The sequence below is a fragment of the Diplotaxodon limnothrissa genome, linkage group LG3 (assembly GCF_057381915.1).
Source record: "Diplotaxodon limnothrissa isolate DT_005_m linkage group LG3, D_limnothrissa_male_GT1.1, whole genome shotgun sequence".
In the NCBI taxonomy this organism is placed as follows: domain Eukaryota; kingdom Metazoa; phylum Chordata; class Actinopteri; order Cichliformes; family Cichlidae; genus Diplotaxodon; species Diplotaxodon limnothrissa.
Genome location: NC_140598.1, coordinates 42,052,286 through 42,079,394, shown reverse-complemented (window position 1 = coordinate 42,079,394; position 27,109 = coordinate 42,052,286). Strand labels below are relative to the sequence as shown.

At 40.7% G+C, this 27,109-nt stretch overlaps 1 protein-coding gene across 2 annotated transcripts in view; it reads left to right on the top strand.

Moving 5' to 3' along the window:
- col4a6 (collagen, type IV, alpha 6) overlaps positions 1–27,109 on the top strand; it is a 161,488-nt gene that overhangs the window by 101,190 nt on the left and 33,189 nt on the right. The window contains exons 5-17 of one of the 2 annotated variants that reach the window (XM_085349349.1): positions 15,058–15,192; positions 16,228–16,272; positions 16,514–16,633; positions 16,754–16,810; positions 18,035–18,079; positions 18,263–18,325; positions 18,723–18,758; positions 18,887–18,928; positions 23,758–23,850; positions 25,947–26,000; positions 26,114–26,176; positions 26,322–26,366; positions 26,949–27,002. In XM_085349349.1, the coding sequence (XP_085205475.1) occupies positions 15,058–15,192; positions 16,228–16,272; positions 16,514–16,633; positions 16,754–16,810; positions 18,035–18,079; positions 18,263–18,325; positions 18,723–18,758; positions 18,887–18,928; positions 23,758–23,850; positions 25,947–26,000; positions 26,114–26,176; positions 26,322–26,366; positions 26,949–27,002 (852 nt within the window). Of the gene's footprint in view, positions 1–15,057; positions 15,193–16,227; positions 16,273–16,513; positions 16,634–16,753; positions 16,811–18,034; positions 18,080–18,262; positions 18,326–18,722; positions 18,759–18,886; positions 18,929–22,461; positions 22,552–23,757; positions 23,851–25,946; positions 26,001–26,113; positions 26,177–26,321; positions 26,367–26,948; positions 27,003–27,109 lie in introns of both variants that reach the window. The other variant, XM_085349351.1, reaches the window with a different exon arrangement.

Sequence of the window (27,109 nt, the reverse complement as noted above, 5' to 3'; positions counted from 1 at the left end):
GCTTATTTTTGATTAAGTGTAACTATCTTCTTGACTAAGTAAGCCCCACTTAAATGTAGTCTGCAGTGTGGGAAGTTCCAGATTTGCAGCAGCAAATTATTATTAAAACGCCGACTGTTATTATATTTGGGATTCAGTCACCCAAGTGCTAATCATGTTACCTAGCTACATGTAAGTTTGGCCAAGTTTTGATGGCTTTAGAGCCATGGCATCTAAACTATGACAACATGAATGGCTTCTTATTTTACACAAACGATGAAGACTAAATGATCGAACTGCTTTAATATGAGGTTATTATTCCTGCACTTTCCCCAATTTCTCCCTCCAAACATCCAGAAAGACAAAAACTTTACACTGACTTTATTAATAAAATTAGTTTGGTTATCCCTTTTTTCTTTCTGTAAGTCTTTGGAAGTTCCCCTCATTCAGTAAATCACTCGTTTTAGAACGTGTGATGTACAGCGTCTCATTAAAAAAATGTGTTGGGTGTATATCAGTCGTTGACCTTTTAAATATTTGTGATACTTGCATTTGTTGTTCGTGTTTTCCCATGACAATTTTTTTGGCTCATACCTACCCACATCTGTGCGAACAGCACTTGAGGGCACTTTACCTGGAACGGTGGGCAGAGCCAGCATGCCTGGGCGTAAAAATATCAATAGAATAATCATCAGCAAATAAATGTGGCATGTAGCAGACATCTGGTAATAAAGAAAAACAAGTACAAAAAAAACAACCAAATATGTCTTCCCTGTCAGCTTCGCAAACTTAGAAAGGATAAAGAGGCTTTTATATGTGGCATTACATAACACACTGATGTTTTAGTTTTTAGTTTCATTAGATTTGCGCGACGGCTTCAGTTTTTCTTCCACTTAAAAAGTCCTGAGGCTCTGAGAGGATACAGAGCAGAAGTGTTTGAAATCTTGTGTTCACATGTTTCCGTGATGTTTTTTGTTCGGTGGATTTAACATGGATCTATTAAGTCCAAAAACATCCTCTCCAACTGGGTGAACCTCGAGGGTCAAAGAGCAGCCCTGGGGACGACAGGATGGTTTGGTTGGGCTTTTCAAATTAAAGAAAGATCAGGAAGCATGTGTTTTATTTAATTTTGTCAGGCCTTTATCTGTGCTGATCAGAAACAGAGACAGAGGGGAAAAGACTTCCTGATTTTGCCGAGGGTCCAGAGGGGTCAGCTCAACATTTTCTGTGTCGTGCTGGAGTGAAGCTCTTCACACTGTCAGCTGCAATATGTGAGTGGCTCACTCAAGAGAAAGACTGCAGAGGCTGATGCTATTGAAGGCGTCTCACTGGTGCTACAGTCAGGTCCAGCCACCTCCTACCTGCAGCCGGGTGATTGGGTTATTTAGCTTAAATGAGGAGTCTTGCAAAGAGACTGATGCTCAGAAGTGATGCAGCACAAGCTGAGATATTCATTCTTGCATCAGCATGACAGCATGAGATGAGGTGACTTTACTAACATACACCCCCCCCCCCTAAAGCTAAACAAACTTATCATTCTTTGAGGTTTCATACCCACAACAGGGAATCAATAAATAAAAAGACATGAATATTTAAGATGACAGAGAAGGTTCTGGTAGCTCATTGCCCTGACTGTCCAGTTTTTTAACTGTAACTGTTTTAAAAAAACGACATTTCTATAGTAGAAAGAGAAAACCATGAAAAACATTTCAGTTTAATTGTTTATTGCTTAATTACTCTGTGTAGTATGAATGGTTTCAAGCAAGAAGCTTGAAGACACTTTGTATATAGTTTATTTTATGTAATATTAAATTCTGAACTGTAAATGTAGTCTATTTCAAGGAAGCAAGTTTTTATTCAGTATTTCCATAAATCCTTATTTTTATGGATTTACTACGACTAGTGAGAACACACATGAGGTTTAAGGCCTGGACAATTTTGAGAAGATTCGACTCCCACATACCGACAGACTGTTAGTAACTGACATATGAAACCGCCTCGCGTTTGACACGATCTAACCTAATGAGGTGAGACCTCAGCATTGACTCAAGTACATATGTGTTTGACTTGTGCCATAATCATGCTGGTTAGTTCGGTCTTGGTCTTTAAGTGAATTGGTTGTACATGTAGCAACTATTGCATAGTGTTAGAGGTTCTCAAGAAGTACCTTCCCAGTGCAGATGCTCCTATTTTGGATATTTTCCTGTGAGCATCTTGTAAATGTTACTAACGGTAGTGTAAGCTGATCGTAAGGGCTGCACACTTGCTTGATAAGCCCTTCAATTGATGGCCTAGAAAAGGTTGGCAGATACGTTATTGTTTCTCAATCGTTATCCTTTTATCTGCGGTTATTAACAGCTGATTCCAGTTATCAGTTTTAAGGATGGGCATGGTGCAACTTTAAATGATGGATGTATTTGTTTTTTTATGCTGTTGGCTTGCCAAGGCTGGCAAAGGTGCTTATTTGAAGCCTCTAACATGCACATTTTTTTTCTTCAAGTTGGTTCAAATGAATTTGTCTTTCAGTGTCTGTCAGTCCTGACAGACTGCACCAAATTTGAAACTCTGTTCAGGAGAAAAGAAACAGACACACTCTCTGTCTCGCATGGAGACAGACAACAAAAAGGGGGCAGGGATAAAGGATGAATGTAGAGGAAGGTAGAGCGTCTACCTCGGCTAAAGTGAGATGAAGGCATAGGGATAGTAGATGTGTGTCACGGTAGGATGAATCCCCTATGAGGCCGCTCGATGAAAGGCTCCCTGAGGCCTTTACCTTCAGAAAAGATAAGGACACACTGCTCAGACTGTTTGTTCGTAATCCCTAAACAAAGGAGGAGGAATTGGCAGAGAAATAACAGTTTCAAAATGGATTAAGTTTTCTGTCACTGCCACAGAGAGATGGTGTCATCAGAGGTTAAAAAAGAAAGGGTAACGACAGTGGTGTTGATTTTGTTTCAAACCACTGGAAAAGGAAAGAGAAGTAAAATACTTGAGAGAGTGTGCACTGAAGTTCACTGTTTGATAAAGAGAGGATACAAAGATCTCAGCAACTTGAGATTTTTGTTTCCTTTCGATAACTTTGATCTCTCGCTTTTCTGTTCCTTATCGTTCAATCTGGAGATTATTAAGTTTGCGTGCACGTCCCTGACTGAGGGCTTGTGAACAAGTGTAGCTAATAGTGGTGCACGCGTGCTTAAATCTCAGGTATTGCTATGTGTGTGTGCGACATATATGGTGATGTTCAGGACCAACTTATCAGCAGTGGCCTGTCATACAAACATCTTCCCACACACACATGCTCCTGGGCCCCAGTCTGATATTTTATCAGGTTCCCCCTTCAGGAAGTCCACCAGTTAAAGCATGCTGGTGGGTTTTGTTTAGGCTTCATCTTACACACACACACACACACACACACACACACACACACACTTGTAAAATAGTGGTAAAGGGGCCATTTTGGCTCCCATTGTCAAGAATATCTCAACGTACAAAACCCCGCCTTACTCGTCTGTCAGTCGGAGTTGAAATGAGAGCTTTGAACCTGCGCCTCGCCTTGAATCACTTTATTCAAACACACGAACACCTGACACTCATAGCCCCTCCACTCCCCAAGAAGAGGCAGCCTTTACTCTAAAAAAGGTCAAAGGTCATAGCCACCACAAAGACTAGAAAAGAGCAGAAGGTCAGGGGCACCAGGATCACAGACTCACAGACACAAAGAGACAAGTGTGCGTGCGTGTGTGTGTTTTCATGTGTGTGTTCAGAAAAGTTACTTCCCTGACCTCTGCAGCCTGTTTTCTGTCACTCCTTCTTCATCTTCTCATCTTCTTCAGACTTTGAATATTTTATTATTGTTGTTTCGTGTTAAATCTTAAAGACAGACTTGGACACAAGGTTTAAAGACCTTCTTTATCAAAGTGCATTATCTCAGTGCACTCTACTGCCCTCATATGGCATGTTCAGGAAGTGAAATTTACAACAAGTCTACATTTAGTGTGTGGGGGATTTTCCTCGGAAAAGGGAGTTTGTTTAGTTCAGAAGGGCTCATCTGATAACATGTGGTGATACAGTTTTGGCATTTTCTACTAAACACACGATAACTGATGCTTTTTTTTAAAAATTGTTTTATATCATTTTATCTAAGACTTATTTTGTGTGTATGTGTATTTAATTCTGCTTCCTGTTAAAGCTGAGTTATGACAGGTGTAAGAGTGGGTATACTGAAGTGTTCGTGTGCAAGGCGGTGCACCTGTCACTGGTCCTGATAGCAGAATGTGTATACAGCTAAAGTAATAAAGAAGCAGCAAAGCAAAGTATTTTTAACCAAAACTTAAGATTGTTACACTTGCTAGTTCTGCAAAATATACAGCCTTCCAGATGGAAAACGTTCATGTGTTCCAGTATCGTATGAAGTTTAACGACATTCACATTAGTGTTGATTAGAAAATCAAGTGCAGCAGAGTTATATTGTGTGTACATAAGTTGTGTTTGGTCGAGCTTAAAGTTACAGAAGCTGGTTTTAAATGAAGTAATGCCGAATGAAGAGTTGAGTTTTATTAAGTTGCTTATGTGTGCAAAAAAGATAAAAGAGAAGAACCCAGTGTAGTATATGGTAAATGGCCTGTATTTATATCGCGCTTTACTAGTCCCTAAGGACCCCAAAGCGCTTTACATATCCAGTCATCCACACATTCACACACTGGTGATGGCAAGCTACATTGTAGCCACAGCCACCCTGGGGCGCACTGACAGAGGCGAGGCTGCCGGACACTGGCGCCACCGGGCCCTCTGACCACCACTAGTAGGCAACGGGTGAAGTGTCTTGCCCAAGGACACAACGACTGAGACTGTCCAAGCCGGGGCTCGAACCGGCAACCTTCCGATTACAAGGCAAACTCCCAACTCTTGAGCCACGATCGCCCCTGAAAGTAAAGGAGTCATATGTCATTTTTAATACATTTTACACCAACTTAATACAACTTTATTTTATCAAAATGTATTACAAAAGCAAAAACAGAAGACTGCCCTGAGTGTTAACAACACTTCTACTCAATATTAACATTATTTATTAGACAAAATAATGTGTTGTGTTTTTGTGCCCCATTAGTCGCACAGTCACAGGAGCACTGTGATAGCAGGAGATAAACTCTTAACCTGAACACTGACCGAAGCTACAGGAGTCTCAGTTGCAGTCTGCTATAAGGCAAATCTTTACCCAAACACTGGGAACCACGTTACTTATATGGACGAATCACAATCTAAACAGCAAACCTGAAATAATCATCACAACACGACTAAAGTGCAAAATTATTCGTACATTACTTCTAATGTGTCTCATTGGATACATATACTTCTTAGTCCCAAAAAGTTACATTTTTTTCTAGTTTTTAGACATTAAACTTTCATTTTTATATGTCTAATACTAGCTGCAATCCTATTTATTTAACTCAAACAAAATTAAAGAATTAAACTGAATAAAAAATAAGTGTTGAGTAAAAGATCCAGAGGCCAGATCTCTGTAGTTTATCCTCACTGCTCCCTTTTCTGTACAAAGTAGGAATTAAATACCTGGGCGATCTAAGTCTAAGCACACAAACACACTCAAACAAAGGTCAACACGTGCAGGAATGTGCAAACCTGATTATTACTGATTTTATAGGCTCTTGTGATTTAAAGTGATGACAGCAAAGTTGTTTTATGACAATTCCACATAAATGCAAACTGTCATTTATGACATTTTATTCTCAGAGCTGCCGTGCCCTTCTTGTTAAGCATAAACTCAGTGAGACCCTGTTAAACATGCAGAAGCTCATCAATTTAAAGGGCAAGACGAAATATGTCACCCAGAAATACAGAACATGCAATTATGTCTGAGCATGTGTGTGGTATTTCTTAATCCGCTCGCACTGCGTGTCTCATACATTGAGTACTGCTTTAAAATAAGCACGATTAAAAGCAAATATGTTGCTCTTGCTGCTTTGATTTAGACCTCGCTGACTCCTCGCTGCACTTTGGGTGAGCGTCAGATGGTATCGCATGGGAGTAGAGGGGCCTCTGCTGTTGTTTCTCCTCTTAGGGCTCTTGTTTTGAAGGAGCAGAGAGGAGATACGTGGAGGAGATATGTCCCACACTGCTGATGGAGACACACACAGATACGCTCTAATATAGAAAATATGCACATTAGCAGAGAGCTCTGCAGGAATCTCAATCCCAGCCTAACTAAACACAGCTGGATGAAGCTCGTCTTCGCACAAGGATGCGCCTCAGCTTTTTGTCATGCACACTTTTAATCTGAGGCAAGCCGAACAATTCAAAAGCTTAACCAAACAAAGAACAGCAAACGGCCTATGGACGAACACGCTCGACCACCGACGCATCACACCTACTAGAGCTGCCCCGCCAGTGGCAACCCACGTCACGAAAACTATGATGAAATGTACTGACACTAGTCAACAATTCAAAACGAGATGAAAATGTGACATTTAATTAGAATTAATGAATTAATTGTACAGAAAGGCAGTTTGGAACTGATCCAATCAGAAGTGATCTCTTTGTGCAGTAAGGGTAGATGCTGCTGAGAAACAGGGAGGGAGGGGAGGAAGCTCCTGCACTCCCTGGAAGAGCAGCGTAGACATATGGACATATTATGTGTTTGAAGTTAAGGAAAATAAGGTTTTTTATAATCCATGTGGAGACGTGTGACAGGCTTGACTGGATTTGAGTTGTTTGCTTTTATCTCCAAGTGTAAAACATTCTCGTTCCCTTCTTCTGCAACTTTCTGGTATGTTGTAAGGAAAGAAGGAATCTAAACCATGAGGACTCACTTAATTCCTCAACTTCTTATTCACATAATTAAGAGCCTCTGTAAAGGGGAATTGAAAATTCCTTCAAAGTAAAAGTCTGGCTGTTTCTAGCGTTTTGGATCATTCGATATGACCAAGTGGACAGCGCTGAGGCCAGATTTGGAGTGATGTCTTGTTTTGATCAAGCTTTAGACTTGTTTGGCATCCCAAAGAGAGCGGAAAAAAGTGCATTCTTGGATATCTCAGCCGTCATTAGAGCAGATATGATTTGGATGAGGTGGTTGGACCTTTAGGTTGGTCTGTAATCCAGACTTTCAGAAGCTTTAGTGACAGTTTCTATGACACAATTCAGCAAAAATGTTATGAAACCAGATTCAAAGAACAGAAGTGAATACTAGATTACTTCTATAGGCGCAATGTTTGCATCTGAAGTCAGCACGTTTAAGCACGTTTAAGCTGAGGTCCCTACTTTAATGGACCTCAGCTCAAAAGTTTTTGCCTTCTCTTAAATTCAGTTCAATTCAATTAAAGTTCATTTATGTAGCACCACATCACAACAAAAGTCACCTCAAGGCACTTTATATTGTAAGGTAAAAAGCCTACAGTAATAGAGAGAAAATCCCAACATTAAGACAACTCCCTTTGAGCAAGGGCACCTGGTGACAGTGGGAAGGAAAAACTCCCTTTAAACAGGAAGAAACCTCCAACAGAACCTGGCCCAGGGAGGGGCGGGGCCATCTGCCGCGACGGGACAGCATTTCCTTTGTGATGCCAACAATGAGATTAAGAAAAAAATCAACATTCATTTGTTTGAACTGATACTCAATATTAACGCAGTTAGGTGTTTGCAACCTAAACTCCTCATGTTCACTTAACACAGCAGTGTGGAAAACACATTTATTACTAAAAAAAACAAAACAATTCTGCAAATTTACTTATAATTTAAACAGAAACTTGTTAAAATGGTCAAATTCATGAAACACTCTCCTAAATAAAACAGGAAAGCTGACATTTTTTCCACTTGTAGCTAATCCACCTTTAGTTTTGGGATGTTTGATTGGTATAACTTGTCTTGTTTTTGCTGATACAACAGGATTCATTTGTTGCTTACAGTTTGTATGATTTTCACACATGTTTTTTATCTTTGAATGCTTTTTAACCTTTAACCTTTTCTTTTTACTCTTTTTTTAACCCTTTAAAGCCTGAATCATGAAATAATTGCCAGAAAATTTGTTTGGTTTTTTAAAATAGTGTATATTTAACTTTATTTTTTTTATTGTTTAAAAATAAATCACATTTCAATTTTCATATATGACATTTAATTTGTATTATATTTGCTATATTTCTATATTTGTTTTTTTTTCTTCCAATTGCTTAAAAATGTATTGTGCAATTTATTTAGGTTTTTCAGGGGGAAAATTCACACCGATGATGTCGAAGTCCCAAAAACTGGCAAAAAAGCTGTATGCATTAAATATGACACACAACGTTAAGGGGTTAACTGATGCCGACACGCCACTGTGATAATTTATCTTTAAAATGTAATGTAGCACAAAGGTCAAAATAAGATGGTATCATGAGAAAGGGGTGTAGTTGAGACTATTTTCTCAGAACAGGATTACTGTTATCCACTTTAGCTTATTGCAACTGCAATACTGCAGTGAACTGAAGTATTTAAGCACAAAATTCCTCTTCTTTCATTTTCCATTTGTCTCGACCTACCAGATAATTCAACACTGATTACTGTAATTAGTTTTTAAGCCAAACCTGATTATCTACAATACTTGCGCAGTGGTTTAGAGGTTTTAAAGGTTTAGATGAGTTGTGCATGCCAATTACATGTGCTGTTTGCTCTGAGCAGTTGGCATCATTGTGGGCTAACTTTCAGGGTGGACGCATGGGAGTGTAATGTTGCTTTAGCTCCAGTTATACCACTTAATTAAAGTTTCTAAGACCAGGGGATAAAAGGCTGTAAACCATATATACAGCTGTAAAAACCTATTCTGAAACTTTTACCTCATGTTTTAGTCTTTCTTGTAGAGATTCATAGTAATTTGCATTTAAATAACAAATAGGAAGTTGCTCACTTCCTGGACAACAGCTGAGGAAACTCCACAAATTTATGGCATCGTCCGCTGACCAGTAATAGGGTATTTACTGGTGGGGTAAGCACCTGGGTGAAAACAGAGAACAGTTTGTGTGTAATGGCAGCCATCACCAAACCCAGAGGAGTCAATTGTAGAGCGGAGGTGTAGGAATCTGTCTTATGGAGTATGAAAACCATACAGTGTGTTGAAAACTAACAATCCAGCTCCACCAGGAAATATTAGAAAGTTTGATGCAGCGAGCTTCACTGCAAACCAGAATCAGTAAACTTTGGCTACCATTTAATTAACTTACATTCAATGATAGTTTGGCTGTAATATTTTATACCTAAAGTATGAATAGCGAAAGAAGCTGTTTTATGTTTATATCACAAGGGAAACTGATAAAATATCTGAAAACACTTTGTTTCTTTACCCAAAATAAAAATGTAAGTTTGCAAAGAAACTTGTTTCAGGTATAAAAACCAAAAGAATCAAAGATGCACTGAAATCAAAGAAAGAAAAGCAAGTCTGTAAAATGAAGTGGCATGAAATAGAAAAATAGAAAACAGTTTCAGTTGTGTTTATTGAATTGAAGTGATATTACATGATATGCCCATACATGTGCATCAAATGGTAATACACAGGTCTTATCATCAGAGCATTAGGATTTAGTTAATCAAGCTACTGTTGCTTTTTCAAGCATTAGGAAACCATCGCTAGATGATGTGAGCTACAGTCATATAGGCTTACACACTGGTGCATGTTCTATATTAGTGACTGATTGTTAGAGCTTGCTAACAATAAGAATGGTCACAAAGAGGGATACAGTACTGCACCAAAGGCTTCCTGCATATACTTTGGTCGCTAGCTACAGTCACCCATAGTTTGCATGCAAGTTGCCAACCTGTTTCCAAACACTTGCCAACTACTTGCTAAGCAGCAGTAAAACTAACAGAAGGAGAGTGGAAACCGAAAGCAATGTACAACCTTTGAACCAAGTTGGTTACAGCGGTAAGGTACTACTTTTACACTGAAGGCATCGGCTGTTTCTGCAGCAATGTTTCATGTTACAGTACCACTCGGTGAGTAGTTGGCAAGTGTTTGCAGGCAGCCGAGTTTTCCATGCAAATTTTGAGAAATTGCAGGAGCCTGGCAGCAATCAGTACAATCAAAAGGAGGTTGTGTGTAGAACACCATCTATCTGTATTTGTGAAGTGTATCTCTTTGCAACCAGTTATACCCAGTGACAGCCAGCAATCAACCAATTAGGAAATATACATCTTTTCCAAGTGATCGGAGGTTGTTGGGGCTCACTGACCAGCCTCTCGGCTGTGCTGTTTTCACTTGTGAACTAAAAATCTTCAGGGTTTTGGAAAGTAGAGCAAATTGACAAAACAGTAAATTATTTCAGCCAGACAGTTAATGAAGGAGAAGCTAAAGAAATATCTCACAATTTTTAAGCTTTGTTGCTTTATTTATGTCAGCAATAAAAAGAAATGTATCATGAGCTTATATGCTGTATTGATTTGAAATTAAACTCTTGAATGTTTGGTCCGATATCACACAAAGAAAAAAATCTGGAAGCCGCGCAGAGGCTTGGAGCTACTCGGGATGAGTTGTGGAGCAGCTGAAAATGTTTGGATGTTTTTCAGCAGTTAATTCAAAGTGTTAAAAGTTTTCAAGTGCTTGTCCAGGTCAGCTGGGTCATTTTTTTATGTTTATGGAGTGACAACTTTCACAGCCATACATACATAAATACCAGGCCACTGAACTGTTTTCTGGGAAAAGAAACCATGTGATTAGTCTTAAATTTGCTTAAAAAAATCGAGGCTTTACTTTCACTTTCTGTCTGTGGTTGGTTTATCCTCAGTCATCTGGAGCAGGACAAACATGCCTGGGATAAACGAGATGTTTAGGTTTGCAGTCGGACCATTAGTGAATAGACCTAACCCAAACATTCCCATCTAAGGAGGATTTCCTTCTTTCTCTTTTGTCTGTAATTTTAAATGGACGGAGTGTGGGAGCTGAAGACTTGCACCTTGTTTCACCTTTAACGGCATCAAGAGTCCCGTCCTTTCAGCCCGTATTTTCACTCTGCCTTTTTGGCAAAGGCGTTTGAGGTTCTGCCGATTCATTTGGCTCCAACCATAATTGGGTTATCAGACTGGTTTGCTGATTAAACTTGCACCCAAAGACCTATCATTTGCCCACCCCTTGCCTCATCTTCAGCCCATCATCAAACCCAAGTGAGCATGCGGTGTGACAGCTAAAATCTTCCCCATAGCACAACCGGCTCACAGAACAATGTGTGCGGATAAACCCTCCAAGGGCCCGAGGGCGTGTGTTCGCGTTTGCATGCGTGTGTGTTCATAAACAGCACACATACACACACACTGGTTATCACACGAATGTTGGCTAGAATCTGTCTGTCCAAGCACTCTCCTCTATCAGGAAGTGAGGTATGCTCGATGGGAGCAGCAAGTCCAGAGAGCTTAGTGGGCCAGAATAGGGTCCATTGTGCCCATTATGCTGGTAGGGATTTGGGCCTACAAACTGACTAGTCTGCTGGAAGGTGATGAGGATGGAAGGTCTGGAAGAGCCGGGCGGAGACCCGACGGGATGGCATGAAAACAAACAGGGATGCCAACTGGCAAATGAGACGGTGTCGGGACTCAGGGAGATGCTGGCAGGGGGAAAGATCAACGATAAAATTTGTCTCCTTGTCTACAAAAAGCAGAGCTAGACATATACTTAATTAAAGGCCATTTAACTACTTAATTCAATCTTACCTATATAGCTCCAAATCACAACAACAGTCCTCGATTTATTTTGTGAGGTAAAACAGAGAAGACCCCAACAATCAGACAGCAAAGTCAGGCAAGAAGAGAGCCAGAGATTAAAGATAACTAATAATTAAATGCAGAGTGCTGTTTAAACACTTAGAGAGTGAAATAAGGCGAGGAAAGAAGAAACACTCAGTGCATGGATGGCTTGTTAATTTACTTCCATTGCTCTAGCTGATTCATCTCCAGCTTTGAGCTCTGTTTCCAGATGCATCAAGAAGCTGTTTTTGAAGATAAATAAAACTGTGATCTTGTGAGGTCTGTTCTCCTTCATTGAACCCACTGTACAGTCTAGCACCAAAGTCCTTGTAGAAGCAAGACCGGACAGTTGTTTGAACAGTCATTGATTGGGAGAGTAGATTTCTTCCATATTGGTTTTCCCCCCTCATTGGTTCTTTTTTGAATCCAGAATTGAATTTCCCGCTCCTCACATACAAGGTCACATACTTGATCACAAGAGCACTTTGGTCTCAGACTGGAGGCTTATTTGTGGCTCCTAGGATATTTAAAAGTAGAATGGGAGACAGAGCCTTCAACTTTCAGGCCCCTCTTTTATGGAACCAGCTCCCAGTTTGGATTTAGGAGACGGACACCCACTCTACTTTTAAATTAGAGTGTCTATTTTCCTGTCTTCGTCCCCTCACCCCTAACCAGTGACGGCAGATGGATGCCCCTCCCTGAGCCTGGGTCTGCCAGAGGTTTCTTCCTGCTGAAAGGAAGTTTTTCCTTCCAACCGTCACCAACTGCTGGCTCATAGGGGGTTTTCTAATTGTTGTGGTTTTCCCTCTATTATTGTAGGATTTTTACTTTGCAATATAAATAAAGTTGAGTTGAAAAGACTCGTTCTAATCCCCCTGGTGAATTTTAGAGCAGCTTTAAATTTATGGCAAATTAAACTGCCTGGATGTTATTTAAAACTACATGTAACTGTTTTTATGGCGGTTTCACCCACCTTCTTGTTTCATTTCTTCTCTTCCCCCTCCTCTCTCAGTTTTTTAAAACCATACCATGTTAGGGAATACACAGATGCCTTAAACCCTCAGAACCTCCCTCAAAGAGTCAGGGACAATAAACAGCTCAGACTTTCAGAGATTTCGGTTTTGAAGCCATTTTTAGCATTTGTTGGTTATTTTACAGGCAGAAAAAACACTGTTCACTAACTGACACCAGATCGTCTTTTCACCTTAACCAACTCTTCACCTCTCACCTTTTATGTAAGGCCAGACAGACGCTTTGAAAGTGACCCATGACCTGAAAATAGAAACTAAAAAGACAGTGGAGCCTTTGGACAAGGTGACCCCATGACCTGCTGAGTTTTAAATAAACAAAGAGATACTTAACCCAGTGGTTGGAGGTCTGCTAAGACATTTATAGGTGTATGTTGCTTAAACTGTGATGACAGCTGGGAGGAAGACAGGTCAGAGATTAAGCAGTAGGAAGTTGGTGGAAGGTGAAGAGGAAAGGAGAACCAAAAAGAAAGAGGGAGAAGAAATGATGTATAGCAGTTGTTTCAATAAGGAGTGATGGAGGAATGAGGGATGAAAGGAAAGGCGTGAAAGAAAGCAGCTTCCTATGGGATCCCTGCATATTTTCCCTGGGTGAAACCAGGTGTGAGTGTGAACTATGGGCCAGACAACTCAGGCAGGCTGGCACAGCCCTGTCATTAAGCACTACCTGCCTGCCCTGAGGCTGGAAAAAGAGCTGAGAGCTCAGGTAAGACAGTGTGACAAAGACCAGTCTGGCATCACTGTCACTTTACAAAGACAAACACATTTACAGTGTTTAAGTGAAAACCCTGTAAATTTGTTTTTACCTGTAAACTTACAGCAAAATTCTGCTAGCAGGTGTTTCACTGCCACACATTAAAAACGCACTGATATTAATGTGAGTTATTTAATTACTGTCATTAAAGTTGAAAAAGTTGCCATTAAACACGAGAAGGCAAGTACACCCACCTTGAATTCCAAGGTTTCACACATAATAAAATAACATCTGGTCCAAATTGAGTAAATACAACCTGAAGTGAAGAACAGCCCACAATGTGTTACACTGTGTTCTTGTTTATGTAGCAAAAATTAGGCCAAACTGCAGAAGCAGTGTGAAAAACGTTGTATACCCTATGATTCAGTAGCTTAGCTCGTTTAGCAGCAATAATTTGGATCACTTGTTTCCTTCATGATGTTATGAGTGGCTCACATTGTTGTTGTGGAATTTTGGCCCACTCCTCTTTACAACGTTGCTTCAGTCCATTGAGGTTTGCAAGCGTTTGTTTATGCACAGCTCTCTTAAGGTCCCACACCAGCATTTCAGCAAAGTTCATATCTGGACTTTGACTGGACCATTGCAATATGTTGACTCTTTTCTTTTTAAGTCATTCTGCTGAAGGCTGGTTGTTTGTTCACATGCATTTTTGCCTTATAGCCATTCCCACATTAATGGGCAGCAACAATTATTCGTCTAAGATTATTACTGATGTCTATCCTCCACACATATGCAAACTCCACACAGAAAGACCCCGGCCTGATGTTGGAATTGAACTCAGGACCTTCTTGCTGTGCGGCAACAGTGCTAACCACCGTGCCGCAGTTTATATTCTCAAGGAAATTTAAATCTATTATTTATTCATAATGAGTTTACGAGCCCATTTCTTTGCATGTCGCTGCATTCTTTTACATGCATTCTTTGCACGTAGAAACTGCACTCTTATTTCAGTTTATGATATAAGACAAGCTTACTATGGATTTTGTTTTCGTACTGGATTTATGTTTTTCTTGGGGTTTTTTCCTGCGGCATTTACATAATAACAAGGGCTTAAAATGGCCTCTGTTAGCTTTTTTAGCTGTGAAGTTAAACCTTCACAAACATCTGTCCCACTCTCTGCCCACTCCTCCCTCTGTTCATCTCCCCTCTCCTTATCCAGTCAAACTGCTTAAAATGTGAGCTAATGGGAGGCTGTCAGTACTTCTGGGTGCTGTGTGAGTGTGTGTGCGTTTGCCTGAAGTAGAGCCACCTGTTAGTGTTTGTTGTGTTTATGCTGCCCTCCTGTGGTCACGACTGAGCGGTGCACCTGTGAGCTGTGTGAGTCATTTAGACAACATGAATTTTTGGCTCTTTCAAGACTAAAATGTATTTTTCATTAATTTTACTGTAATTTCTTTGTATTCTCTAACTGAATGTGAACCTACAGTAGCTGTGCCTCTACTAGGACCACATATCACTACTTGTGTTATTACATGGACTACACGTGAGCCACACTCACATGTTAACTCTCCCCGTGGGTGTGCAGTCTAGGTTTTTCTGCTTGCAGTTTGGTGAACAGTGATCATGTCTTCTCTTTGCTCTCAGGGTCGTCCAGGAACTCTCGGTGAAGTTGGACCGTCTGGACAGGACGGGCCACGTGGGGTCCTTGGGCCTTCTGGGCCAAAAGGAGAGAAGGGCCACCTTGGGCTGAAAGGACCGTCGGGTCCAAAGGGAGACAAAGTAGGTGCTTCAGATCTTTACGTTGGTTGTAATTTGTTTTTCCCATTAAATGTGATTCGTTCACTCAGTGGCCACCTTGTTAACCCATTAAAACCAATGGGAGTGCTGGTTTTAGGTCAAACTTTTAGATCAAAGGAAACATTAGCACAAAAAATATCAGCAGTTCCTGAAAGCATCATTTCTGTTCTTTTCCTGTGATGTCATTATGGTAATCCCTGGTAGGGCTGCACATCCAAATCTCAACGAATATCACAGAAAGCAGAAAAAACAAAATAATAAAAAAAACAAAGTAAAATAAACCCACATTCAAATGTTTGTTTTCTGTAGAGCTGCTTCTCACTCACTCACTTTCTCTTCTCTCAACCAACCTTCTTCTCGGGATTACCGTAATGACCCTAATATCCCTGACACGTGCAGAGTCGCTGCTTTCAAGAACCGTTGGAATTCTTTTAATTTAGCAAAACATTCAGCAGTTACTGGAGTTACAGGTGTTTTTAAAAACATTAGCAAGACACCTGTCTGATGCCAGCATCGGGTCTGGCTATAGAGGGTAAAATACATCTACTACAAAATATCTAAGTTAATGCAAACATTTAATGAGCTAATCACAACTCCACGTGGCATGTAGACATGTTCAAACTGGGCTTCAGAATATGTAAGAAATGTGATCTCAGTGACCACAAAAGCATCTCTGGAGTTTACAGAATAATCTGAGAACAAAATCTCTGAGCAGTGTTTTCGACACCTTATTGAATCTGTGCCATGAAGAATTAAAGCTGTTCTGAAGGCAAAATATGGTCCAGTCCAGTATCAGCAAGGCGTACCTAATGAAAAGATCCATGATGTATGCACATACTGTGTATAACTAATTAGCAAATACATTTTTTTAATAATATCGCAGTTTGCTAAATATAATGCTTCATGCAAACATTGTACATTCAGATTTTCTACACCAAGCACGCAGTTGCATGTTTTTCCCACAAGGTGTCTCCATTTAAAGTTATTGTATATTTAAAGTATTTATTATCTTTGCAGGGACCAATGGGAGTGCCTGGATTCCAAGGAAGTGATGGTGTGCCTGTAAGTAAACAGATGCAAACGGTATCCATTAATTTCCTTAATGAGGTTTCTTGTCATTAAAGATAACATCAAGTTTTTTTCAGATTTTTTTCTCTTCCTCGTCCTTCACATTAAAAATTCCAGATCATATTGTGTAAAAAGTGCAGGAATATAGAAAAAAATGATCATGGAAATGTAAATATTCTAATGAGAGGTCAAATTATAATTTGTCATCATGTCCTTATTATCCTTCGCTGTGCAGGGTCACCCTGGTCAGCCGGGCAGCAGAGGACCACCGGGACTGGACGGCTGTAACGGGACCAGAGGAGATCCTGGAGATCCCGGCTTTGGGAGGGGATACCCTGGCACCAGTGGATTTCCTGTACGGAAAGACATCCTGTTTCATTCACCTCACATATTTTAATCTCACGTATAGCAATACTTCGAATATTATATTTACATACAGAGACAGAGATACTGATGTTGTGTTTGCCTCCAACAGGGGCTGAGTGGGCCCAAGGGTCAGAAAGGAGAGCCTGTATTCATCTCGGAGAATGCTGTAAGCTCCCACTCATGCACACTGATGCTGCTCACAGGCTGATCTCTTTACCAAGGCAGTTCAGCTGTTTGCAGTATCAAAATATTGCAAAAACTTTACTTTTCCACTTCCATTACTCTAATTTTTTATTAGGTTGGACAAATCTTTTAGTTCCTGCATCTTTTCCTCCTTAATCCCCCATCCCATCATCCTTACACATACAATCTCCATATAGGGAAGCTATGGATTAGAAAGAAAAGGAAGTCCTCTCTAGCAGTAAAACCACTTAATATTTGAGTTTTGATTGGTTATCTAAATAAACTTTATTTCAGTAGTCAGTAGGACAACTGAAGGTGTGGAAAAGTGAAGCAAAGGTTACTAATATTTTCACAAAGATAATTCTCCCGCAATTGATAGTTCAGATTTCCTCCAGCGGTCATTGATGAGTGGTTGTTGATCAAAGCGATCCAAATGTCGAGTCACAGGCAGGCAGATGTAAACGAAACGTGTCAGAGTTCATGAAATAAAGAGGTAAATTAAACCTGTGCTACTTTATAAAGAGGCTAGGAACACAGAGTGATGACGACAGAGCCTGAGGAAATGACAACACTATTTGTACATAAAAGGGTAATCAGGGTAATGGAAGGTAACGAGACACAGATGTGTGGTTAGTAAATGTTGTTGTATGTGTTTTCTTTGCATTTTCTAAGCATCTCAATTTGTCAATAAACTCTAACACAAACTGAAACTAACAACCACAAGTTCAGCAACATCTTTATTGAGGAAAAAGTCCAACAACCTAAAAACAAACAAACATAAACCTGCACTGAAAGAGTTTTTAATTTAGGTGATATTTGTTGATCTCTTTGACACATTGAACTGCAAATTACCCAGCATATGAAGGAAACGGGTTACTGTGGCACAACTTTATTGACATTTGCAGCATGAACACATGACATGAGTGAACAGACAGAACGTTTGCGTGCAGCAGGACGACGTTACTCGATGGCATCAGCTGGATCGACTGCCAGCCTGATACAGTTTATTGAAAGCTGCTAACAGATTTAAGTTCTGATTTACCGAAGCTGCTGGAGTGGCATTGAGCCCACTTTGACTCCTGCTGATAACCATGAGTAAAAATCCCAATGTTTGCCACAAATGAAGACGACCGTGTTCTGCCATGTGTGCAGAGGTGTTGGTGCATCTTATTTATTGTTTGCTCTTCTCTTTATTGCCCTCATCTAGGCCATACAGGGTCCCTCGGGTGACCCAGGACCCCCTGGCCCACCTGTAAGAGTTTCTTTCACTATTTCACCCAACAGCATAAATATTTAATGCAAGTAGTAGTACGACTGAGCTCTGTGAAATATGCACTGGATGTTAGCAATGTGTGGTCTAAAATAATGTTACACCACAGTGAAAACAGCACCGCTGTGTAACGTGGGTTTGTTTTCATTTGTTTTATGTCTGCAGGGTTTACAAGGTCTTTATGGTCCAGTCGGTTTTCCTGGTCCCGAAGGACCTGAAGGATACCCAGTATGTAAACTCATTTATCTGTTTCCTCTTCCTCAGACCGATCCCTGCATCTACACCTTCACATTTCTTTTCTTTTGTTTAATTAATTTCTAATTTGCAGTATGCTGAATGCAGTGATTATGAAGGAAAAACTGTTCTACTGCCTTGTGTGACGATTGCTTTAATATTGCTTTATTAAATATCGTACATTCATAAAAGTTCTATGCAAGAAGGCATTTAGGTTCTATGTAACAGCGTGTTTAAAACTTAGAGATATTAGTAGCACATTTTTTTAGCTTAAAAGTGGTATAACCTGCAAACCCTGTGATAAGTTAGTTCCAGTCACATTACAGCCAGAATGTAGGTTTATTTATCTTTAACTTATTGAGCTTAGTCTGACTCTTTGTCCTGTTTATAGGGCCCACCAGGTCCTCCCGGTCCCCCAGGGCCAATGGTAAGTATAATGGTACACTAAAGGGACATATCATTTCTTTGAATTTAGACAAATGGCTGCCTTTTGGTAGCCTCTCTTATTCTCTCATTGTTGTCCAGAAGTACATATGAACCTTTTTTTGTTTTTAGGGGAGCCGTAGTGACGCATCTCAAGGAGAGAAAGGAGACAAGGTACGCTGTAAACCACAGAGCTCACAACAGATTCATCAATTTAAGTCACACGTACACAAGCAGCACTGCTGATGCTGCTCGTGGCAGTGATTCATTCATCGCACACGCGTGAAAAAGACCGCAAACAGGAACCATGGTTGTGCTCCCTTTATGCTACAAATATGGAAGCAAAGTGTTCTGCGTCTAAAGTTTGCCACAGTCAGTGTAACTATCTATGTGTTCATTTTTTATGGTTTTATCTGCAAAAGCATGTTTTATAAGTTAGATTCCTACTCAGAGTAAAACAGAAGCGTGAGCAGATTGGACAGAGTTAGAAATGAGTGCATCAGAGGAACAGCTCAGGCTGAGCAGCTTGAAGACGGTTAAAGAGAGGCAAGGCTGAGATGGTTTGGATATGTGCAGAGGAGGGAAGAACAGTGAAGATGGAGCTGCCGGTCAGGAGGACAAGAGGAAGACTTCAGGGAAGATGTGTGGCTCTAGTGAAGGTGGGCATGCAGATGTTTGGTGTGACAGAGGAGGATGGAGGGATAAAGGGAACATTTGAAAAGAAAAAAAGATTAACAGCACAGTATAAAGAAGGGTGGGCTTTAAGGTATGAAAGCCTTGTGATTGACAAGTCAGCAAAACGTCCACTGCTCGCTAAACACATTTGACTGCAGGAAAATAAGCCTGTGACTCATCTTTTCTGTACAGTCTGTGTTTAAGATTAGGATGTAGTCTCGTGTCACAGAAAGGAGAAACAGGAAATCAGCAGTGAGGGCATGCAGGAAATAGCTTTGTCTCCTTTTAGAATTTATACCAAGTTACATTTATTTGTTGATGGAAGCATCACTATAAGATGTATATAAATGTCTGCCCCCAGTTTCTTTCCAAAGAAAGAAAAAATCTTTCTATTTGTTGGAGCAAAAACTTGTTTTTAACCTCACGGGGACCCAAATGCTAATAATAAACTGCTATTAAAGCAGAGCTCAGATTTAAGTCATTATGTTGGTGAAAAACGTTCTTTAACCACTGTTTCACGTTGTTTTGTAGTAAAATGTTATGGATTCTATATTGTAAAGCAGCCATTCCCAAAGGGAAAAGTGCTGTGGCCCCCTTAAAGCCAGAAAATTCTGCTTTAATTCACTTTGTTCATAATTGATAATTTCATATTCATGATAGAATTAGGAACTGTACACAGTGTTACTGTGGCATGCCTGCAGTACCTGCAAAGTCCACCAGGGGGCCCCAACTGACACTTTGGCAATCACTGCTCTACAACCACTAATGACAACAGCAGGCTTTAAGTGCTCCAGCTGTGTGTGTGTGTGCGTGTGTGTGCGTGTGTGTGTGTGTGTGTGTGTCGGCTCGAATGACACTAAAGTTCATTGATTTAATGCCGTGCATGTTAACATTTTGGTGGTGGCACAGCCTGCTCTTCTTCCGTCCATTGCATCCCTCCCTCCTTCTCCTTTTAACCCCACCCGTTCCTGCATCCCTCCACCTTCCTCCTCTCTCCATCCTCTTCTTGACACATGTGTTGGACTGATTTTTGCATCTGTTTCCTGAATGATAAAAACAATCACATGAGCCTCTGCTTGTTTCGGTCTGGTTTGTTCTTCATGTGATCCGTGCTGCCGCTGAGACAAACGCAGACTCCCTGAGACAGATCGCTCAGCTTAATCCTGACCAGCTCAACTCCAAGTTCAATTATTTTGGCAATTTCTTTTCTTTTCTTTAGATCGGGGAGTTTGTCCGATGTCCAGTGGCTTCACGGACTGATTTCTTTATTGTTGAATGACAGCTCAGAGATTTCTCACCATAATTCACCCAAAATTCGTCCCATCCATCCAGTTTCAAAAACACCTCTCCAGTTCAGATTTGCGAGTGGGCTGGAGCTAATCCCAGCTGACTTTATGTGAGTCTATCCCACCCTGGACTTTTACCAGTTGAAATTTCTGAGTTGTCACTCTGGAGGACTGTAACCTGTGGGCTGTAACTGGGTGCTGCAACCACTCGCTCCTGCTTCCTGTATGATTTTATTTACCCATCTTGACCACATCAGGCCTCTGGTGATGATTGCTGAGACTTGTAGGTCATTCTCCCACTCCTTGACTTCTTATTCACCACCCGCTCATCAATCCACACACCCGCCCATACCGATTGAACAAATGGCACAGGTGCTACTAACATTCATCTTCCTCACACACTGCATGCATGCTGTGATCAACCAAAACCCGTAGCGACTGAGCAAGGATAAAAACAGGGATGAAGTGAATGTGGAAACAGCTGGATCTTCTCCAGCCTGGTGAAATGCACTTTTAGGATTGGATTACACCTTTTTTCAGTAAACAAATGTGCAGCATGTGTATTTCTCTTTAATTCTGGCCTTGAATTTTTATACACTGACTATAATATATAAAGTGTCACTAAGCTTTCTTCTTTTTTATCTATCACGGCTATTATTCCTTTACCTTCTCTAATCTGTTTTTGAGCCTTATATTTATATTTTACCCTCTTTTTTTGCCTCCTTTTTCTTTTTCTAAAATGCAGTAAATTTATATGACAGAAAAGAGTCCAACTGTAAGGCAGCAGTTTCTGCGGACTACAATGTTTGCAGATGACACTGTGATCTGCAGTGAGAGTTGGGAGCAGGTGGAGGTCTGCTCTGGGGAGAAAAGGGCAAGTCAGTATAAGCAGGACAGAATACATGTCTGTGAATGAGAGGGAGACAGGTGGAAAGGTGAACATGCAAGAAGCAAAGGTGGTCAAGGTACCTGAGGTCAAGCATTCAATCAAGGAGCAGTGCACAAGAGAGGTAGAAAAGAGAGTGCAGTCGAGTGGGAGTGGGTGGAGCCGAGTGTCAGAGGTGATTTGTGACAGAAGGATAACCGCAAGTGGGAAAGAGAAGATTTAAAATATGTTAGTGAGACCTGAAATGGTGTATGGTTCGAAGACAAAAGAACAGGAGGTCGAGCTGAAGACGTTAAGGTTTTCATTGTGAAAGTCCAGAATGGATAAAATTAGACAATTATTTTGTGTGTCAGCGCAATGAGGCGACAGCTAAATGTCACAGCTGCCACCAAAGGCAGACTGTAGGGTAAACGCTGTCTCCAGGTGGAAAACCAGAGGAGTGATACACCTCATGTTGTACAGCGTACAGAGTGTGCAGGTGTCACCTTCTCGCCTAAAGAAGCTTTAAAAAGATCTACTTTCAATATAAGGACTGATGTCCCTTATCGACTGTGTGCACATTTATATGCATAACAGCAGGTTAGATTAACTTTGATTAACATTAGTTGCATCTGATCAGCTCTGATGCTACTCTGCTTCACACTGTACTGAGAGTCCAGATCTGCTCTGTTCAGTGAATATAATTTAATGTGATTTTTCAAGGTGCTGATGCTATTTTCTCACCTTTGCTTCAGTAAAATAATCCTCCCATTCTCTCCTTTTCCTCTCCCCTTCTCTCCTTCCTTCCTTCATTCCCCTCCTCTGCTCTTTGCGTCTCCTGATTGGCTAACAGTGTGTTTCGTGTGTATTTCGGACTCTAGGGTGACGTGGGTCTTCCCGGACCCAGGGGTAGTCCCGGCGACACGTCGCTAAGCGGCCCAAAAACACTCACTATCTACAAAGGAGATAAGGTAACACAGCAAAGGAAGGGAAGGAGCGAAGGTTTTTGAGCTAACACAACAGACACACAAAAACACACGCAAGGATGTGGTGGGGGTTTCACTGCAGAAAGTAACCAAAAGAAAGAAGTGCAACGATGCAGCAGTAGGCAGGCCAAAGGTCTAATAAAGAAGAGGAGCAGTGATTGCAGCAAACCTTACAAACCTCAGAGAGGAGGACGTGCTGGAGGGAGGAAACAAGGAGCTGAGGGAGGACGTGAGGAGACACGGGGAGAGGTGGAGGAGAGGTCGGTCATCACTGTCCAGACTCACAGAGAGCAGCAGTCGTGCATCTTTAATCAGAATTTGGAGAAAAAATCATTTACATTTTTCAGCCAACCTGATTTTTTTTATTAAGATCATTTAAGAAATACAGTATTTATCCCATATTTGTTTTACAGCTGTAATAAAAGTAATGAAAGCAACACAGATGCTGCAGACTGTGAGTGTGAGAGACAAACTATGGCATTAAAGGTGCTGAATCATTAACTGCTGGAAAACCACTGAGTTTAGGTTCAGTAAAAATTGCTCTGCACCAAAACTAGGAAGCTTTTATTGTGAAAGGTGTTTGGATTAAATAGTTTTTCTTCCTTGGGATGTGTTGTCATTGTGCAATGTGTTTGAGGCTTATAACGTTTATGCATTAAACTGCAGTCTAGTGAAGACGGCAAAGTGGACCCTAGTGAAAAGTTTCTGTTATAAACTTTTATAAACTGTTATAAACTCAGCATGTCTGAGCTTTCAAGTTCAAACTATTGATCCTAAATTTTTTGGTAGCTTTCAAACACATGACACAGACTGACACATCTTGAGTACAGACAATTTTGGAAACATGAGGAGATCTGCCAAAAGAAATCAAATCTGTTTATAATTAGTTAAAAAAAAACTTAAAATTGAATCTGACTATTACTGTCTGAACCTCCTTCAAAGTTTCTGTAAGTAGGATTAAAGTTGTAAAGAAACAACAAACACCAGCCTCTCTTCATCCTCATCCATAAAGCTCCTCGCTCCTCTCCTCGGCCTGTGCTCTCTTCAGCCGCTTCCTGCGCGGCCTCATGCCGTCCATCCTCCAGTCCACAGTCTGCCCTCTCTTCCCCTAAACGTTCCAAAAGCTGGGGTTGTTTTTTCCCGCGCTTCGTCGGCGTAAACAGCTCTTTCTTCCTTGGTCACCGCATCCAGGGCGACATGGGCTTGCCTGGTGACCCCGGCCAGCCAATGATCAATGGCGTTGTGGAGTTTGTGGGTTTTCCCAAAGGAGACAAAGGAATGCAGGTTTGTTGGGAAACACGAGTCATAATTAGCGTTTTATTTCACTGTCACAAAAAAATCAGTTTCAAACATAAAAAAGTCATTTTAATGGTGGCAACAGCCTGAAAGTGATCGACACCATCATGTGTTGGTAAACTTGTATGCTTCACTTACTTACATACTTTTCTCCCAAGTTCACTGCTTTATGAATGAGAGAAACGGACATTTTTCTTTGGTGTAACCGACACATCCAAACCAAGACTTCCTGTTATGTCCATGTGTCACTGGGAAAAGTAGATTTTTAATTATTGCCACATGACAGCGATGGTCATCTAGCAGATTTCTTGAAAAGCGAGCTCTCTATTTGCCCAACACATATTGTTTTTGCTTCATGCAACCAAAGCACGCTCCAGCGTGGCTGATCAATATAAACACAAGCAAAAAGCTTCCTGTCCTTTACCAAGACTTTGTGCGAATGCATCTACCTTCTGTTTGTAGAGGCGAGCAGAATAGTTTCTGAGCCTATGGCCACTCAGAAAGTTAAAAACCAACACTATGCTAATGCTGCAGCTTTATATTGAACGCATTCACAACACTAACATCTAGTTTTGTAACGCTATCGCTAATGTCAGGGAACATTTCCCCTGATATAATAAATCAGTTAAAACATGCTTCCCAAAACGTATTAAAGTAGAAAAATGCACAGCAAAAAGGACTCTTCTTTTATTTCCCCTCTACAAAAAAAGGTATCAAAGAGAAAAAAATCTACAAAAATAAAAGAAAAATGGAAACTTTTTCCTGGGAAATGTGATCCTTTTCCAGGGAGGTGACAGACTCCCTGCATCACTGAAAACAGTAGGATAGATGAACAACAAGAACAAAAAATTGGAAGGGTGAAGGTGACCAGCTGACCATATACCTTTTGAGCATATGAATTCCCCTGGGAAATACCACTGAGTGATATTTACTCACCGCGTGGGTGAAATCACCCCATGTTAGTGCTTTAGGGTCTAAGCAGACAGCAGCAGCCACATTAAGCTGTTAAATGACGAGCTGCATGAGACCGTTTTCTTAGCAAGGTGTTGTTTTTATCAGACTGAAGCAGGATTAAATCAGATCAGCCGCACAGCGATGGAAAAACGCCACATACGTCACGATAATGACAACCCTTTCTTTTGGTAGCTCTTGCTCCGAGACCTCAGTGATCTCCAGACTTTTATAAGACCTTTTGCATGCCTGAGTCAGTAAAGGTTTCACAGCTGGAAGGTCAAATAATAAACCTCAGGCTACGTGAATAAGAGACAAATGGAAGGAAAAGATGTGGAAAAATGACGTCTTTAATTCCACTTCATCAAAACTGTAAATTAGGGAGGCACTAACAGTCACTGTTATTAAATTACATGCAACAGACTTGAGGCACAACAGTGCTGCATGCATTTCAACAAGAGGAGTACGTCTACTTGACTGTCCAGCAAACTATGACTGTCGCAGACGATCCTGATTTTAGCACAATTAAATACAAAACCCACTTATCCCCCAAATTGTGACGCTTTAAATGTGCTCTAGATAAGAACTGAATGCAATGATTTGCAAATATTTTATGAATAGCTGAGAAAATGCGTAATGTTAAGAAAAATGGTTAACTGGCCAAAGGTGAGTCACATGACTGGATATAAAAAGAGCCTCTCAGAAGTAATGCAGGGCAGAGGTTCAACAATTTGCAAATTGTCGAATAATTTCAGAATAATGTGCTTCAATATCAAATTATTAATACTTAAAATATGTCGTCATCTACAGCGCATAATATCAAAAGATTTGGAGAATCTGGGGGAATCCAAAGATTCCTATTGGTTGTCTGTGATCTCTGGGTGCTCAGACGGCGCGGCATTAAAAACAGGAATGATTCACTCATGGAAATCATTCCATGGGCTCAGGAACACTTCCACAAATTCATCCACAAAATGCCAGTTAAAGCTCTACCGCGCAAAGAAGAAACCACACGTGAACAGGATCCATGATTTATTAAAGGCAATGGATGAAAAACAAATGGGGATGGAGTGCGTAACAAGGATGGATTTTTTGCTGTTGTTTACTTTGCTCTCTCGTTGCCTCTCTCAAAGGGTGACCCCGGTCCAAAGGGAACTAAAGGATACCCTGGAATACCCGGCCTACCTGTAAGTATTCAAACAGTTTGCTTGTTTATTTTTTATTTCATGCCCACCATGCAAGATGCATTTTAGGAGAAATTGTGATTCAGGAGACCTTCCTTTTTGTCGCTTAATCACAGGGACCCTTTGGCTATCCTGGAGAATATGGAGAAAAGGGCATTCCTGGATACCCCGGGAGCAGAGTAAGACTCTGCGCTTTTTGGCTTCAGTTAAAGTGCATTTAGTGACATTACTGTTTGAAATTCCTTCCTTATTTCCCTTTGTGAGGGGAACCTCACCATTTCCTCTTCTTCTGTGGTGGGTGTTGTTTGTGTTTTCGCCAAGCAGGGGGCTCCAGGGTTTAACGGACCGCCCGGTGTTCCAGGACTGCAGGTAGGGTTTGTAAGACTGTAAGCACAGAGTAATAGTTCTCACATTAATTATGAGCCACAGAAAATACTCAGCTGGCTTACAGGTGAAAGTAATTGTTTCTTTGCCTTCATCCCCACAGTTATCCTCTTATATTAGACACATGGTCTTTCCTACATAGAAGAGGAGATCCATCTACTGTTGTAGTAGATGGATCTACTATATGGATCAAATATAATTTTACCTTTATTTAGTGAATTGGGGTTTCATGTAAAAATGTAGTTGATGGTCTTAAATCATAGAAAAAAAGAGCAACACATTTGTTGCCCTTACTCCATGTTAAGAATCATATTCATGTGCATTCACAACCAAAAAGTCCCACAAAAACCAAGAAAAAATACAGTACATACTTCGAAGTACACTTCAGATAACCTCATAATATCTATAGGAAACTCAGGAGTTACTGCATCCTCTTATTTCCTAACTCATGACAAAATATATATATTATTGTCAACACAGACACCCCTGCTGCACGGCATGATAGCCATTAGACTTTAAACCTGTACAGTATGTTCAATTTAGATTCATTTTTCTTCTTCCACCCAGGGACCCAAAGGACGTCCAGGCACCCCAGGCTCATCGGGCTACCCAGGATTCAAGGTAGAATCACTGTTCCTCTAAAGCAGCTGTATGGTACAAGTCGGGTATTTTCTTACAGCTGTGTTTTCCTATATCCTAATTATTATAAAGAGACATCAACATTTCTT